Source organism: Acomys minous, assembly GCF_964271855.1.
Source record: "Acomys minous genome assembly, chromosome: 8".
Classification (NCBI taxonomy): domain Eukaryota; kingdom Metazoa; phylum Chordata; class Mammalia; order Rodentia; family Muridae; genus Acomys; species Acomys minous.
In genome coordinates this window covers 32333852-32349622 of record NC_140489.1, presented here as the reverse complement: position 1 = coordinate 32349622, position 15771 = coordinate 32333852, and the positions used below count along the sequence as shown (strand labels likewise).

The window sequence follows — 15771 nt, the reverse complement described above, 5'->3', positions numbered from 1 at the left end:
GGAGGGTAGCTGCCTGTGGAGAACCCCGCTACCCGCCTCACCACCGTCATGGCCACATCCAGGCCAGAGCCTGGAGCAGCAGTTTTGATCTGTAGGTTACAACCATCATAAAACACATATTTCTGATGGGCTTAGCAACTGAGACACCGCTCTTAGCAGCCAAAATTACAGTTATGAAGTAGCAACAAAAATAATTTTATGGTTGGGGTCACCATAACATGAGGAACTGTATTAAGAGGTCACAGCACTGGGAAGGTTGAGAGCCACTGATCTGTAAGACAGGCCCCTTTCTCTTCCCTAGGTCCTTCCAGCACTACACACTCCATGAAAAGGTAGTCATGGGGGCTGGAGAGATGGCTCAGAGGTTAAGAGCACTGACTGCTCATCCAGAGGTCCTGAGTTCAATTCCCAGCAACCACGTGGTGGCTCATAACCATCTATAATGTGATCTAATGCCCTTTTCTGTTATACAGGCAAGCATTGTATACACAATAAATAAATAAATCTTGAAAAATATTAAAAAAAAGAAAAAGAAAAGGTAGGCATACCACCTCATGGGTTAGGAGCAGCTGGGTGTCTGTTGGAATTGAGCTCAAAGAGGGAATACATTTCCCCCCTAGGGAGGAAGGTGAAGGAAACTGAGAGGCAAAAAGAAGAAGAAGAAGTTGGCAGCAGATCCAGGTTTTCAGAGGCCCAAGTAGTGAAGGGACATTGTGCTTCAGCAAGCCTAGGACAGGGTGTCTCCTGAGGACCCTGGGGACCCCAGAGTCTAGGCTCCAGGCTGGGAGCTGGGTGTGGAGTGGCCTCGGGGTTGAGTGAATGGAGTCGTGTTCTTGTGGGGTTTCTTAATTAATTAAATGTATATGAGTTTTTGTTTGTTTGGTTGGTTTTTTTGAAACGGGTTTCTTCTGTGTAGCCTTGGCTGCCCTAGAACTCTCTTTGTAGACCAAGCTAACCTCGAACGAACTCACAGAGTTTTGTCTGTCTCTGCCTCCCGAGTGCTGGGATTACAGGCACCTACCACCACAATCAGCTGTGTATGAGTTCCTTATCTGCCCGCCAGAAGAGGGCGCCAGATCACATTATAGACCATTGTGAGCCACCATGTGGTTGCTGGGAGTTGAACTCACGGCCTCTGGAAGAGCAGGCGGTGCTCTTAACCACTGAGCTATCTCCCCAGCCTACTGTTCTTCTGTTTGATGGGGCTTAGAGGAGGCTCGAGCCAGATGATCTCTCCTCAACTATTTTTTTTTTTTCGAGACAGGGTTTCTCTGTGTAGCCTTGGCTGCTGTTCTAGACTAACTTTGTAGACCAGGCTGGCCTCAAACTCACAGCGATCCGCCTGCCTCTGCCTCCCGAGTGCTGGGATTAAAAGTGTGCACCACCACCACCTGGCTTCTCCTCAACTTTTACAGGTGAGACTCTATGGGGCAGGGTGGACACCAGGGCCATCCCTGAAATGGTTTATATAGGGACAGTCTCTGAAGACCATCCAGGGCCACTGAGACAGCAGCAGGACCCCTTTAACATGTGTCAGCACCAAAGAAGGCTACTCAAGAGTGACTGTGGAGGGACTGTCACTTATCAAGTCTGGAATAAGGCTGGCCTTGGACTTTCAGCCCAATGCTCTTTTGCCTCTGCATCATTCATCTTGCCTCCTTGGGCCTCAGTTTCCCCAGCTGTCAAGAGGGAAGCATACATGATGTCACCCACTGTGACACGTCCCCCTCACAACCCAAAAAGGCTTTCTGAGATGAGGAAGTGAGGCATGGATCTGCCAGTGAGCTCTTTGCTTCCCCCACACCACCCTCTCTTATCTGCTTGGCCTCCGTTTTCTGCTTCCCCCTTTGCTGTGGAAGACACACATCCTACACAGACAGGTTGGTTCCAGACTAGAATGCTTTATTCAAGAGAATCTGGCTTGGCAGTTAGACAGTCCCGACACAAGACAACTTGATGGGCTGCAAGGGCCCTCCAGGAATCTGCTCACTTTCCTTAGAAGTAACGCTAGGACACATGCCCCTGACACGCAGCTGTCAAAGTTCACCAACCTATTGGGGTAGTCCACATCATCCATCCTGCCCTCTGTTTAGCCCCCAGAGAGGGGGGGCAGGGAGGTGGGGCTTTGCAAAGGGTGATGCGTGAACTTCTAGGCTGAAAGGCAAAGCCCACACGGGCAAGCTGTGTTCTCCAGAGCCCAGTGTCCTGTCCTGGTGTCCAGGGTAAACAGTTGATCCCAGCAGCACAAGGACCTGGCTGAGTCTCCTCTACATGCCTCCCATGCAGCCAGGGCCAGAGCTACCGACTAAGTGGAGCTGTGGATCAAGGCATGTACTGGGTCTCCTCTGTTCGTCTTCAGTTCCCTGGAGACGCATGGCCTCTTGGCGCCTGGCTTGCCCCTTGCGAGGAGGCCGTGTTCTTCATGTCTTGCTTCTTCCCAAGCCGAAGCTCCCCACGCATCTGTGGGTGGCTTCTTTCTTTCTCTCACGTTCTGTTTAAGGCACTGAATTCCTGAGGGTTCTGTCCTTCCATGCCCCTTATCCTGGAGGGAGCAAGTCATTCAGCAGGGACGAGTTGGCTAATAAATAGAGGGTTCTGAGAGGGTGACGGTAATAAATATATGAGCTGGGTGCGGGGTCTCTCCTCTGAGTGGCTGGTTACCTCCGGGGGAAACAGTATCACCTGCCGGAGACCAAGCACAGACAAGTCAGAGAAATCAGGATGCTGTGGAGGACAAGGCCCCCCTCCTACAGAGGGGGGCTGGACCCAGATGGACACAGAGCAGCACCTTGGGAACTCTGTTCATACCCAGGCCAGCAAGCAGCTGCCTCCCTTGCCAAGCGCCTGCTCAGGTGCCCAGTTTTGTGCCCAGGCACTGTCTCTTTCACCCTTCGCAACACCCAACAACAGTGTTAATCTTTCACAGACGTGGAGCTCAGTCTCAGAGAGGTTAAGAACCTCGTCCGAGATCGCACAACCGTTCTGTGGCAGAGACGTCTGGAGCCAATCTGGCATCCTGTAACAGGCTCTGGTTACCTGCCCCAAGATAGCAATCGTCAGACAAAAGTTCCTGAAGACAAGGAACTGGTGCTTTTGCTATCTGTATTAGTTTATTATATGTTCTGTGGCACTGGGGGTTGGACTCAGGGTCTTACACATGGTAGGTAAGCTCTCTACTGCTGAGCTACAGCCCCACTCTGAAAACAGGTGTTTTTAAAGAAATCAGTTTCCAGCCCCTTTAGCTATTCGCTTTAACTTTGTGGAGGAAGCACGTGAGGCCTTCTGTCCTCTCTACAGTCACCCTTTCCCCTTAAAGAAGGATATTAACAGTTTGTTAATATGATTTTAAAAGTTAAAAAAAAAAAAAAAGAGCCAGGCAGACTGGCACATGCCTTGAATCCCAGCACTCAGGAGGCAGAGGCAGGCGGATCTCTGAGTTTGAGGCCAGCCTGGTCTACAGAGTGAGTTCCAGGACAGCCAAGGCTACACAGAGAAACCCTGTCTTGAAAAACCAAAATAAATAAATAAAAAGTACATAAAGAAAGAAAGAGAGCTCACAGTGGCACACGCCTGTAATCCCAGCACTGAGACGGGACTGCTGCAAATTTAAAGCCAGTTTGGGCTACATTCTATTAAAAAACAAACAAACAAACAAACAAAAACAGAACGAAGCGAAACAAAAAAACCTCTTCCCCACAAACGCTCAAGGTCAACCTGAAATTTAGCAAGAACACATGAGCTTTTGAAATTCTTCTGGGTGATACCTAAGCAAGCCACCTGAAAATCCGTGGGAGGGGTTGCGGGGGGGGGGCGGGGGCATGGAATGGTAGCACTCGACACCTGCGGTGCCCGCGGAACGTTCAACTCTCGGTAGCATGGCTGCCAGGTGGGGGTGGCCCTTCCCTAATCCTTCGCTTTCAGCCACACTGTACCCTGGGTCTCCAGCCTTCTGCCCGCCCCCTCCAGGTGCGAAGCAAGGATGGTCAGGGAACAGAGAAGGGAGAGGAAGGAAGAGATCTAAAGTCAGAGAGAGACACGCTGGCCTGGGAACCCAAGAGGGGAGCCAGAGCAGGGGCGTGGTCTACTGCACCCGCCCCAGGGTCGCCTGGAAGTGGCCAGCTGTGCCCAGAAGGCAAGTCCTGGAAGAACAGGGAATGTTGCTGTCACCCATGTGCCGGGCACACAGCAGTTCTTGGCGGATGCTCCCAGCCTCGTCATTATACGAGGAAAGTTATTTGTTCACGGTCACACAGAGATAAGGGGCAAGAACCAAAGTCCCTTGGTGCAGCTTGGACCGTATAAGGCAGGCATTACCCTGTTCCCATTCCAGCTTTGCCTCTCCCCTCCTTGACCATTGACCCTCGCTGCCAGGGCAACGGCCCCGCCTCTTAGGCCCAACCTTTCTGCCAGCCCCGGACCCCCAGCACACTCACAGGTGGGGTTCCTCAGTCTGTGTTTTGCTTCTCTTCCTTGGTTTCTTGGTTTTCCTCCTGCAATAAGCAAAGCATCAGTACACAGGGTTCCTCCTGCTAGGACAGCAGCTGGCAGGCCTGACAATCGCCCTGAGCCCCTGTCAGTAATGCACTTACCTTTCTGACTTTGTCTTCTCCGGAAAAGACCTAAGAAAACAGAAAAGTGCAGGAGAGAAGAGTATGTAGGTGCCTCCCACTAGAGGGCAGCACAGAGCTGGTGAAGAAGTTGTAGCAAAGGCCCCAGTCCTTGCTCTTCTGTCCCTACCAAGGTCCTGGCAACCCGTAGAGAAGTTGATGTGGATGTCGTCGTCGTCGTCGTCCCCCCCCCACCCTTTTCCTCACATGTTTCTGCTAGCCCTAGCCTTTTGGCATCAAATCTTGCTCTCTGCTATTTTAGTTTTTCTGTTCACTTTCCCCGTTCCTTTCATAGTGCATTCTGGGAGTTCCCTCAAGGAAAGTAAATGATGAACAAGATTGTAGACAGAGCAGTGGTGACTACCAGTTGACTGCCCGCCTGGGCTCAACCCCGCCCCACCGTGGCAACAGCAGGGAGCCTGCTTCACAGTCGCCAGCATGTCCCCAGCTCTGCCTCCTGGGGCTGTGGCTGTTGGCCCAGAAGTGAAAAGAAAGGTGTCCCTGTTGCCTGGCCTGCTGGAAAGGGATCAATTCGTTATTTCCCAGGATCAGTGTTGTGGATCGGAGGGGCAACACCGGGCTCTGAATATGTGCTGTCGTGGGGCTGGCCCACTTTGCCCAGTCACAGCTCTGTGGATGGGCAAGTCAGAGCAAAGGTGATGCGGAAGGTGAAGGCGGGGGGAGGGAGTCATGACTGAGCTATTTGTACCTGCTTGGATGTGAGCAGGTTGAGTCAAGGCCCCCAACACTGGCATAGTGAAGACGGCCTGGAGCCAAGGCTTAGGTTTCAAGGAGGGCAGCTAGAACCCTGGGCACTCGGCAGAGCCAGGCAGCACAGCGAGCACTCTGGCTATGCAGAACACGGTGACTCCCAAGCAGGGAAAATGCGGTTGCAGGAGTGAGACAGGCCAAGTCCAAGCATAGACCTCTCTTCCACGCTTGCTCGCTGAACAAATCACAGAACAGCATGGAGCCTGGCTTTCCTCATCTCTGTGCTGTGGACAAGGTGGCCACAGTGGCATGGACCTATCTTGCTCACCACTGTATCCCGGGCACTTAGGCCAGCATGTGGCTCGCAGAGGGCATTGACTAAACACACACGGAAAGTGGCTGTCCTCACCTTCCTTCCAGCTCTAGACTAGGCTCCAAACCCTTAATCCGGTGCCCTTGGCCATGACAGAGAGAAGCATTAAGCCTATCTCATTTCTCCTGAACCTAGATGGTGTGCCCGGCTGTTGTTCCCAGGAACAAATGTACCAAGATCCTCCCCTGGGGGGGGGGGGGCAAAAATAGCAAGGCCAAGTATTGGTCACAGCTCCCAGGGTCAGTTAGCAGTGTGCTGCAACTCTAAAGACACCACTGTACCCTCCTTTCATCTTGTCCCTTTCCTTCTACGAGGGGTTCAAGCTGCCTTTTGAGCACACACAGTGTGCTCCTTCCCATGGGCAGGCAGCCTGGTCCAGAATCAAGTACAGGCTTGTGATGCCTTTGCCTCTATGCACCAATTCCAGGGGCCCGGGACAGGTACTGCTCATCTCAGAGGGTGGAGGTGTGACATGCACTGGGGCCCTAGAGTCTAGGAGAGACTGGGGCCCTCCCTCTGTACGGTGCTATGTTGGCAGCTGTATTCCAGCTGCTGGGGCCAGCCCCTCAGGCTAAGTTGGCTCATAGGGAGTAGAAAGCGGAAAGCAGCTCCACAGGACCACTTGTTTAGGGAAACAAGTGCAGCTCCAGCTCCAAAGCAGGGCTGGCAGCCTCCTCTTCTGCCCCAGGGGCCTTGTAAGGACTTGCTGAGGCTCAAGATCTGCCAAGTATACAGGGTCTGTCCCTGTTGCTCGCTTGGGACCTACCTGCACTCGCAGAGCACATCTTGAGAGAATGTCATTTCTACTTGGGAATGCTGTTTCACAACAGGGGAGATTTTCATGACCTGTGGGAAAGAGAAAGTGCAGAGCCAGGTAAGGAGCCAGCGAGGAGCTGGGATGGGGGCTCAAGAGGACCGTGCCGGAATAAGGGACACTGGCTTGAAGTTTGGTTCCCACCGTAGGGCTTTGGCCTGGCCTCTGTCCATGTCTGGGTAATTTCTAGAGGTTCTATGGGCACCTGGATATGGTGTGACATGGAAGGAAGGGCTTCCCAACCTGCATGGTGATGTTGGCTTTCTTCAGCGGCACACATTGCAGACTCTCGTCACCACAGCAGCCACTACAGCGACTTAGGAGGACACAGGACGGGCGGAAGAGGTGAGCCACCTCGTCAGGGTACTCATCCATAATGTCCACCAGCTTCTGTATTGGCCGGCAGAAACTGCGGTTCCATACGTCATTGAAAGGCACCACTACTGGAAGACAGAAAGGCCAGGTCAGGTCAGCAGGGACCTGATCCTTGATGTCCCAGACTTGGCTCTTGGGTTCAGTTAACACCAAGTTCACTCCTTCCATGAAGCCCTTAGGGGTCCCTCTGTTCTGGATTATTGCTACCCTCATTCTTGGGTGACTGTAAACCCCTTAGCTTTTGGGGGGGATCCAATTCCAATGGAGCAGAATCTCTCAGGGCCCCAAGTTCCTATTCTGTTTTCTTCTCTGGTTCCAAGTCTTCCTCGGACCTTTGAGGACTATGCCCTGGCCACTCCTTAGGGTTCAGGGTCTCTCTCCAGCCTGACCTACCGCTCCCTGGGCTTTGAGGAACCTGCTTTAAAAACAAAAAACAAAAAACAAAAAACAAACAAACAAACAAAAACAGTTGTGGAGGATACTAGAAGGCCTTAGCCTTCCCTTGCTCCAGCCCCATTGTGGCTCTCTCATGTCCTACCTCACTTGCTATCACTCCTCTGCAGCCAAGAGCATGCCCAGCCACGTGGCCCAGCCTCCTGTCTCTGTGGTCGCACCACCACCCATTACACGGACCAGGACATTATCAGTGTTGACCCCGGGCATGGTCCAAGGGAGACCGTGTGCCTGCACCCAGCCCCCACTCCTCCTGCAGCCTTCTCCGGGTCATTCCACCAGGAGTGGAGCTCCTCTCTGGGCCATGGCTTGAGTCCCACCATCACTGGCGGTTCTTATCTCCACTGGAGCCAAAGCAAGGCTCTGGGAGGGTAGGAGTTGACTCCGGTAAACACAGGCTAAGCGACTCCTGACTGATGAGGTGACAGTTCATGGAGGATTACCAGGGACATTTCTGACCCTTCATGATATCCCGGTGGTGGTGGTGGTGGTGGTGGTATTTCGGGGGCTGGGGGGGGGGTGTTGAGCTGAAATTCCTTCAAAGATGCTGTTCCTTCAGGGGGTAGCCTGGTACCAGAGTTCCTATACTGGCTCCCAGGAAGCAGCTGACGCCAGGCCATCTGGCTTCAGTCCGTACCCTGGCTGTATGACCTTGGGGAGGTCACTTAGCTGTTCCAGGTATATCAGTTTCCTGTGCTTGGGAGAGAGAAGCAGCCTAGGACTAGATGGTTGCTAAGGTCACTTATGCCCTGACAGACTGTCTGTGATTCAGTAAGTACCCTGCAGCCCAGCCCCGGTCAGCCTTGAGATCATGCCTGGGTCAGTCTGCTCCACATCTGGTGACCATCCTCAGCTCATGGAATACTTGGGACCTGGGTCACCTACAAGTCCTTCGGCCTTAACAGAGAACAGTGGCCTTTCCCCAACAGACCCTCACTTCTATGGTCCTTCCTAGGAGGGAGAAGGGGCCAAGGTCCATTCCACAGATCCTGTGAGGATATGTGTCTCCAAGTAATCTCAGAAGAAAAATAAACTCCAGACATAGCAGAGGCCCTCGGGAAAGGCTGAAAGCTGGTGGAAAATACCCAAGAGGCAGTTCGTCCACGTGGAGCTGGAGGGGCAGCGTGGAGGCAGTAAACCTGGCTTATCTAGGCAGGCGTCTGGTCTTCCATTCTACCCTGCTCTGCTTGGAAGGCACTAGAGTTAGGCCAGGAGCTGGAAGGGGGTGTGGGGACCCCCCTGACTCTACTTTTCCAAGCTACTGGACCCTCTCTCTGGACCCAAGTGGGAAAAGCCAGGGAAAGCCTGCCTTTGCAACATGGGTCAGAGGCCGCCTCCCTTTCCCCAGCACTGCAAGCTGAGCTGGGTGTTTAGTCTAAAGCCTTCTTGAACGCCACGGCACTGTGAACATTTAATCTCAGCCGTGGAAACATAAATAAGGGAGAGGAGCAGTTAGCTGCAAAGTATCACAGAGAAGTTCAGCCACCAGGGAGGGACAGCAGTGGAGGGGGCCTAGCCCCCTGCCACCACGCAAACAAACTCCTATCCCACATCCTATCCTGGAAACATTTTGGGTTCCAGGGCCCTCAAATGCTGAGACCTGTTTCTTAGTGGCCTAGAAAGGCTGAGAAAGAGCTGAGCTGAGTGTACATGACAGCTCCAGGAAATAGGAAAGTCCATCCCTGGAGGTCCCCCCTCTGGGTCTGCAGAAGAGGCTGGTAAAGGGAGCACAGAGCACATGTGTGACGTGCTCCTTAGGAAAATGTTGTGCTCCACTGCTCCAAAGAGCACTTCCATTAAGCTCAAACCTGTTCTGGGTAGGAAGTGAGGAGAGAGAGAGAGGCCTAGAAGGCTGCTCCTGTCAGGACTGGACCTTCCTCTGAGGGCCTCTTTTGGGGCCAGAATGGGACCATCAGATAGTAGCCCCTGTCTAGCCCTGTGAGTGAGCTGCCATCTGTCCTCAGTTACATACAATTTAGATGGAAAAACTCCAGGAAGAACACAGTAGAATCTTAGTGGTAAGCTTCTGGAAAGACCTCTGCAGTAGCCACTGGCCACCAGCCGGAGCTTTGCTGGTGTCCTCCTCACTGGCAAAGCACCCAGCCAGCCTGCCACCAGGGACACTCTACTCATTGCCTGCTCAGCTCCTGTGCAGCTGGGAGGCCTGTGCAGCTGAGTGCGCCGGCTCTGCCAGATACACTGAAGAGTGCCTAGAGCTTTGGTTGATCCTAGGGGGCCTCTCTAAGCCTCAGACTCTTCATCTGGGAAACACTGGGGCCTTCCTACTTCTCAGCCTGTGGTCAGGCCAAGTAACAGAACATGCCCATCCCTGGAACCAGGAAGAACAGTGGTGAAAGTTGGTGACTATGGCTGCACCACCCTGCCTCTGACTCTGGTGTTAGCAGGAGCGGATGGTAAGACCAGATTTTTATAGTTGGTGTTTCCTTGGCCACAGTGTAGGCCAATGCTTGTTAGGATTACAGGCAAGCTATCCTACACTCGGAATCTATACCTCCAAGCCTTCTTGCTCAGGATTCTGGGAAGTATATACACTCATATCTCTTCCGAGGACTCAGAAGCTCCCGGCCTTGGGAAAAGCGTCTTTGATATCAAACAGTTATCTTGCGCTCCCATTTCACAGATGCTGAAAGAGGCAGGGGCAGCTTTGGAAGCTGGTGTCTGATCTACATACTAAAATCATCACTAAAGGATCCGATGTGAGGGTGGGAGACGCGACCCTCCTCCAAGCCCAGGGAGTATAATACTGTGCCAATTCCAGAGGGCTTAGAAACTGGGCGTGTCCATGAAATTGAGGCAGCTACGGTTGTCCAGTGGTCTGGGCTTCGGGTGCAAGAGCATGCACAGGCAGAGGACAGGGTGCTCCCAGGGGGCTGGTGAACAGACAAGGGCTAGGCCAGCAGAGGGTGATCCCAGCCCAAGACAGCAATCCAGCTATTTTCTGCATGGGTGAGGACATCTCTGCAAGTACATCGTTTATCCCATGGCGGCCCTAGGAAGCCTCGGCCACAGAGTATGGCCGTCCTCCATGTCTCAGAGAGGCAGGAAGGGAGAAGGAGGAAGGACTGGGCACGAGCTCCCTGCCTTCTGCATGGACGTCTCTCTGGCAAAGGTCCTACTGCCCTTTGAAGATTATGTCTTGACACAACCCAGGGCAGAGAGTGAAAGGACCAGGGAGGGTGTGACACAGCCGGCCTGTTTGTAATCAATGGAAAAAGGCCCGGTCAGGGCTGCACAGCTCCACCAGGGTTGGGATGCTGGGGAGGACCAAGCCTCCAACCTCCAGCTCCCAGACTCCAGTCTGGCTTCTGGCACTCAACGCCAATCCTGACCACCAAGACCCCATCTGCACCCTTATAGCCTGCTGGGCAGGGGCTCTGAGCCAGCTGGATGGACCCTGGCTACCCTGGCTTGCTTTCTGTGCGCTTGGTGACCCTAACCCACGACTGCATCTCTCTAGGTTGCTGGGTCACAAGAGGTGGACTTCAGGCAGGATGTCTAGCTTGCAGACCCTCCCCAGCTTGCTACTGGCCCGCTCCCCCCCCCCTTCCCCTCTGCTGGGGATCATGAGAAAAGAAGGGGGTAGGGCTCAGCTTGCATAGCTGTCCCGGCCGGCTTACCTTCCACTTCTGTAGAGCTGTTCCCAGCAGGCAGGGTCACCTGCAGTGGACACAAAGGTGCAGCCATGAGGAGGGAGCGTCTTCTCGGGGGCTTGGCTCTTTGAGTCCACCCCAAGCTCCTCCCCATCCTCTGCACACAGGTGTGTGTGTGTGTGTGTGTGTGTGTGTGTGTGTGTGTGTGTGTCCTCTTATTTTGTGCCGGTAAAAAAACAACAACAACAACAACAAAAAAAAACAAAACCACCTGACTTTGGCCTCAGTTTCCTCAATTGGAAAAGGGTTAGGAGGTTTCACGTGTCCCAACGCGTTTGTAATCCTGTGGGGTCTCTCTTCTGCCCAGCCCCCAGGCCAGTCCTGCTGGGCCTTCTACAGCCCGCCTTGGCTGGGTGCCAGAGCCCAGGGGGTGGGGTGGCGGGCGGGGAGGTGATCAGCTGGTGGGAGCTCAGGGGCTGGAGAAGGCGGCGCCATGAGCTGGTGCTGCCTGCCAGTAATGTTACACCTCTGGCTAACACTGCAGCAAGCCGGCTGATGGCCGCTCAGCAAGGGGACTGCACAACCCACCCACTTCTGGGCTGGGGCTCAGGTCTCTCCGGGCAGTGGGCAGTGCAATGGGCAGGGAATGCATTGGCTTTGTCAGGATTTTGCTGCCCGATCTGGCTCTCAGCCAGACTCACCCAGCTCCTGGGAAAAGGGCCCTGCTCACTTCCCCAGGCCCTGCACTCAGGACCTTCAGCCACCCACCAGGAGGAAAGGGCTTGGCAGGATCCCTTGTCATATCTGAAGCCCACCCAAGAGCCCCCTTGCTCAATTGGAGCACTGCTGGGGGAAGGGCCTCACCTCCCCACCACAAGCTTCTTCAGGCAGCTTCTCCCCCCCCCCACCCCCCTCCTACCCCGCTAGGCCAGGTCAGAGGTCCTGGGGGCGCCTGGTTGGTCATGGGGCCGCAACCCTGACCACAAGGCCAGGGAACTGACTGGGGCAAGTGGACAGATGCCTTTTGCAAAGCCACTAGGGCTCCAGAGGCCAGACAGGAAACCTCCTCATTCTCTGTGGCTTCCCTGCCCCCACTAAGACAGCCCCCCCCCCCAGGAGTTGGGGACTGCCCATCCAGAGGTCTCCTCCCTGAGGTCTAGCCCAGCCCCTGGGAAATATGTGGGCATCCTAGCAGGAGCTATCCTCTAAAGTAAGTTTGTAATTTGAGACGGTAGTCCCTGTTTCTATGGCTGAGGTGAGAAGAAGGTGAAGAGAAGCCAGGCCAGGTTCTTACCTGGGAATGCACAGCCAACCCAGCCAGGACCTGCAAGAAGCACGTGAACAACTTCATGGCCAGCATCTTCTCGGACATTCAGAGTTAGGGTCCTTCAAGGCACAATCAGCATGCTCGTCCCCCTTGCGGGAGACTCTCTGGTGCCGGAGGAGAGCTGAGTAAGGGTTTGGGTGTCCCACTCACTGCTGTCCTAGGTCTCTGCAGCTAACCTGAGCATCCACTGCTGGCCGGGGAAGTCCGGAGTTCACCGGTAAGGCTGTGGCTGAGGAAACTGGCAGGGAGAGTCGGGAGCGATGCGAGGGAAAGGGATTTAGGCGTCTGGTGACCCTAGCTCCTCTCGTGGCTGAGCAGAAGTCTGAAGATGCAGTTTCCTTCTCAGACTGCAGCTTCCCTATGAGCTGAAGCTAGTCGGCCGGCCGCTGGTTTTCAAGGCTGTGTGTGCCTGGGCGGGACTGCAGCCTGCCCCGCCCACTGAGCCCCGAGGCCCCAAGAGCAGCCCCGGAGCGCAGAGAGCCTGTTGGCGGCGAGACCTGAGTGCGCGTGACCCCGCAGGGTGCGGAAGGGGCGCTGCCGCAAAGATCTCCCGGGCCCCTCCAAGCCCGGAGCAAGCTTGCCCCGGGGGTCAGTCCGCCGCGACGGCCAGGGTTTCACCTGGCTCTTGTGGTGCCTCCAGGTACCGACGTCCAACATCTTCCGTGGAGACGCCTAGGTAGTTTAGTCACCTCTGCCGGGATTGTAGCCCCAAGAAGGTAGCATCTTACTGTGGCCCTACAGCCCCGGAGGCGGGGAGCGGGGTGTAAAAGGATTACAAACCCCGTTTTGTAGACGAAGAACCCGATTCTATGAAAGGGCTCCACCTGCAAATGCTGAACAATGTTCATATTAACACTAGGAAAATGTGTGTGTGTGTGTGTGTGTGTGTGTGTGTGTGTGTGTGTGTGTGTGTGTGTGTGTGTGTGTGTGTGTGCCCGCGGGCATCTGCCTGCGTGGACAAGGACCTGGCAGAGAAAGAAGACAAGCTACGTGCCTCCAGAACCGTTCCTCTATCCCATCCACTATCTGACCTGCTAGGCAGGCACAGGGCAGCCCAGCTGTGGGCGGCACACAGGAAACACCCCAGGGCACCTGGCTAGGCCACTACCACTCCCTTCTGTAAGGCCAGGCCAGCCTATTAAAGGTAAAGGAATGGACTAGCCAGGCATCACCTCCTGAGTCCAAGCAAAGAGAAAGTGTTGTAAAGCAGCGGGTACGCAATGAGGGAAGGTGGTGTCTGCATGGGCATTTGTGTGTAACTATGATGCTGTGTGCATATGTCACCCACTGAACATCCCAATATTACTCTGTGTGTCACAGATCTGGGTCTTTGGGTATGTGTGTGTGTGTGTGCACGTGTGCACACTGTGGCCCTGATGATGTTTGGAAGTGTACCTTCGCGTGAGTTTTGATGGGATAGTGAGTGTGTTACCTGCAAACATGTGTGTTGTGTGTGTGACTACCTGGCCATGACGGTGTGACCAGGCATACCTGGGTTTTTGGGGTCACCTCCTTTGCTCCTCCACTGTTCTTCATCGACACCATCCCGACAAACCTCAGGGACCAGCTTGTGGGCTGGCTGCAAAAACCTGGCAGGGTTCAGAGTCAGAAGTTGGTGGGTGGCTGTGGGGGAGGAGATGGGCCTGGGAGGTGGCTCTGGGATCACATTCCATTCAGAGGCAGGGAGGCCAGGGCAGTCCTGGCTCTCACCCCCAGTGACCTCTGCGTCTGTGGCTTGCTGCCCACCCACAAGGGGGCTGCCAGAGATGCTGCCTCTCTGTCTGGCAGATCCTGAGCCTGCAGGCCCCAGGAGCCAGGGGCCAGTCACTGGCCAGCTAAGCTGGGGCTGTAAAGAACATTCTGACGGGCTCCAACATGCTGGGGATCGTACAGTAGACAGATTATCTTCCTGGCTCTAGAGCATGGAGCAGGGTCACTGTGCTATGGACGAGGCTAAGCAGACCCAAGGACGCTGTGCATAGCTAGCTAGGATACACGGACAATGTGCATAGCTAGGATACACGGACGCTGTGCACAGATAGCTAGGATACACGCTTGTTCACAGCATCTTGTGTGTCTGTTCCCAGATGGATTTGCATATGTGGGCACAAATGTGTATCATGCACAAGTATGTGCTCTTCGAGTATTTTTTAATATTTTTGTTGTGTGTGTGTACGTGTGTCGCTAAAGTGCACGTGTGGGTGGGAGTGGTCAAAGAACAACCTCCTGGCATTGGTTCTCGCCTTCTACCCTGTGGGTTCCTGAGACCAAACTCGGCTTGTCAGGTTTGGTGACAGGCGCCCTTATCCGTTGATCTACGTCACCAGCCCAGGCAGGTGTGTATTCTCAACTATCTGACTTGTAAATGTTCGTCTGTACTGACTATCTTCAGCACTTGTGGATTGGGCATACTTGCCCATAGCTGTGCTTGAGTAGGGAATGTATTTGTTCATGCATTATTTGACATATTGTTTTAGCCCTACTGTGCTGTAGGCCCTGTCTCAAATGCTGGGGAGTGAATGCAGGTGCCCCCCCCCACCTTTCCATCCCCACAGATGCCTGTGGGTGCTGAAGCACTCCTCCTCATCCCGGCGTGAACTTAACCTCTCGGATAATGTCTGGGTTCCCGACAAGCGACTCTCGGTCTCTCGTCCCTACACTTGAGAGCCTTCTGCATCCCACTTTCCGGCTTGTGAGATGAACTTGCTGGAGTGGGCGAGGCAGCAGAAAGCAGGAAGACTCCAGAACGTCCATGGCCCAAGGGTAGCTCATCTCCTTCAGGGTGGGAGGCCTGGTAGTCCTGCTTCCATGTACTGAGGCCCCTACGTCTGGACCGCCATAGAAGTAAATTCAAGCCCTGGCTTTCATTTTCTCAACTCTATTTCTTCTACCTGCAAAATGGGAATGGTCACAGTGCTTACTCAGCAAGGTCATAGAGGACTGAAAAGGTGCTGTGTGTGTGTGTGTGTGTGTGTGTGTGTGTGTGTGTGTATGTGTTCTGTATGTGTGTATATGTGTGTGTGTGTGTTCTGTATGTATGTTCTGTATGTGTGTGTATGTGTGTGTGTATGTGTGTGTATGTGTGTGTATGTGTGTTGTATATGTGTGTATATGTGTATATGTGTATATGTGTGTATGTGTGTGTGTATGTGTGTGTGTTGTGTGTATGTGTGTGTGTGTGTATGTGTGTGTTGCTAATGTAGTTCTTGGGCATGGTCTCTGACTCAACTTTGAATTCTTATTAGAGAAATAGAAATGCTACAGTTATAGACCGGAGCCTTTCAGAGCACAGGCAAGGCGACAGAAAGAAAATAAAGACTCCATCTTCTGCAAGTTGGAGAAGAACAAGTGGATAGAAGGGTTGGGGCGGGCTAAGGCGCATGCGTGTACACACAACATTCTGTTTAACCACAACCCAGCCCATCAGCCCGCCACACAACCTTAGTCATCAACGTCCCTGAGATTCTCTAAACAGGTCCACCTGCTAAAAGGAGGGCACA

General features: G+C 53.8%; 1 protein-coding gene across 3 annotated transcripts; it reads right to left on the bottom strand.

Annotated features, from left to right (window-relative positions):
* Positions 1–1881: 1881 nt before the first annotated feature.
* PGF (placental growth factor) lies at positions 1882–12689 on the bottom strand. 3 transcript variants are annotated; one of them, XM_084791482.1, is made up of 7 exons: positions 12239–12689; positions 10972–11011; positions 6749–6945; positions 6458–6537; positions 4590–4619; positions 4434–4490; positions 1882–2682 (listed from the first exon to the last, which is right to left on the bottom strand). In XM_084791482.1, exons 1-7 carry the CDS (start codon positions 12314–12316, stop codon positions 2679–2681), a joined length of 486 nt encoding a protein of 161 aa, XP_084647608.1. In that variant the 5' UTR covers positions 12317–12689; the 3' UTR covers positions 1882–2678. The 3 variants fall into 3 exon arrangements, with proteins under 3 accessions (XP_084647608.1, XP_084647607.1, XP_084647609.1); XM_084791481.1 differs by having other exon boundaries at positions 6749–6948; positions 12239–12686; XM_084791483.1 differs by lacking the exon at positions 4590–4619 and having other exon boundaries at positions 6749–6948; positions 12239–12687.
* Between the last annotated feature and the right edge of the window lie 3082 nt (positions 12690–15771).

What these genes read in the sequence shown, in the direction of transcription:
- PGF (XM_084791481.1), bottom strand. Translation starts at nt 12,316, where the DNA reads ATGTCCGAGAAGATGCTGGCCATGAAGTTGTTCACGTGCTTCTTGCAG. An exon ending in CAGCTCTACAGAAGTGGAAG is followed by an intron (nt 6,949 to 10,971) that starts GTAAGCCGGCCG and finishes TCTGTCTTCCAG; the next exon opens with TAGTGGTGCCTTTCAATGAC. An exon ending in AAGCCAACATCACCATGCAG is followed by an intron (nt 6,538 to 6,748) that starts GTTGGGAAGCCC and finishes TCTTTCCCACAG; the next exon opens with GTCATGAAAATCTCCCCTGT.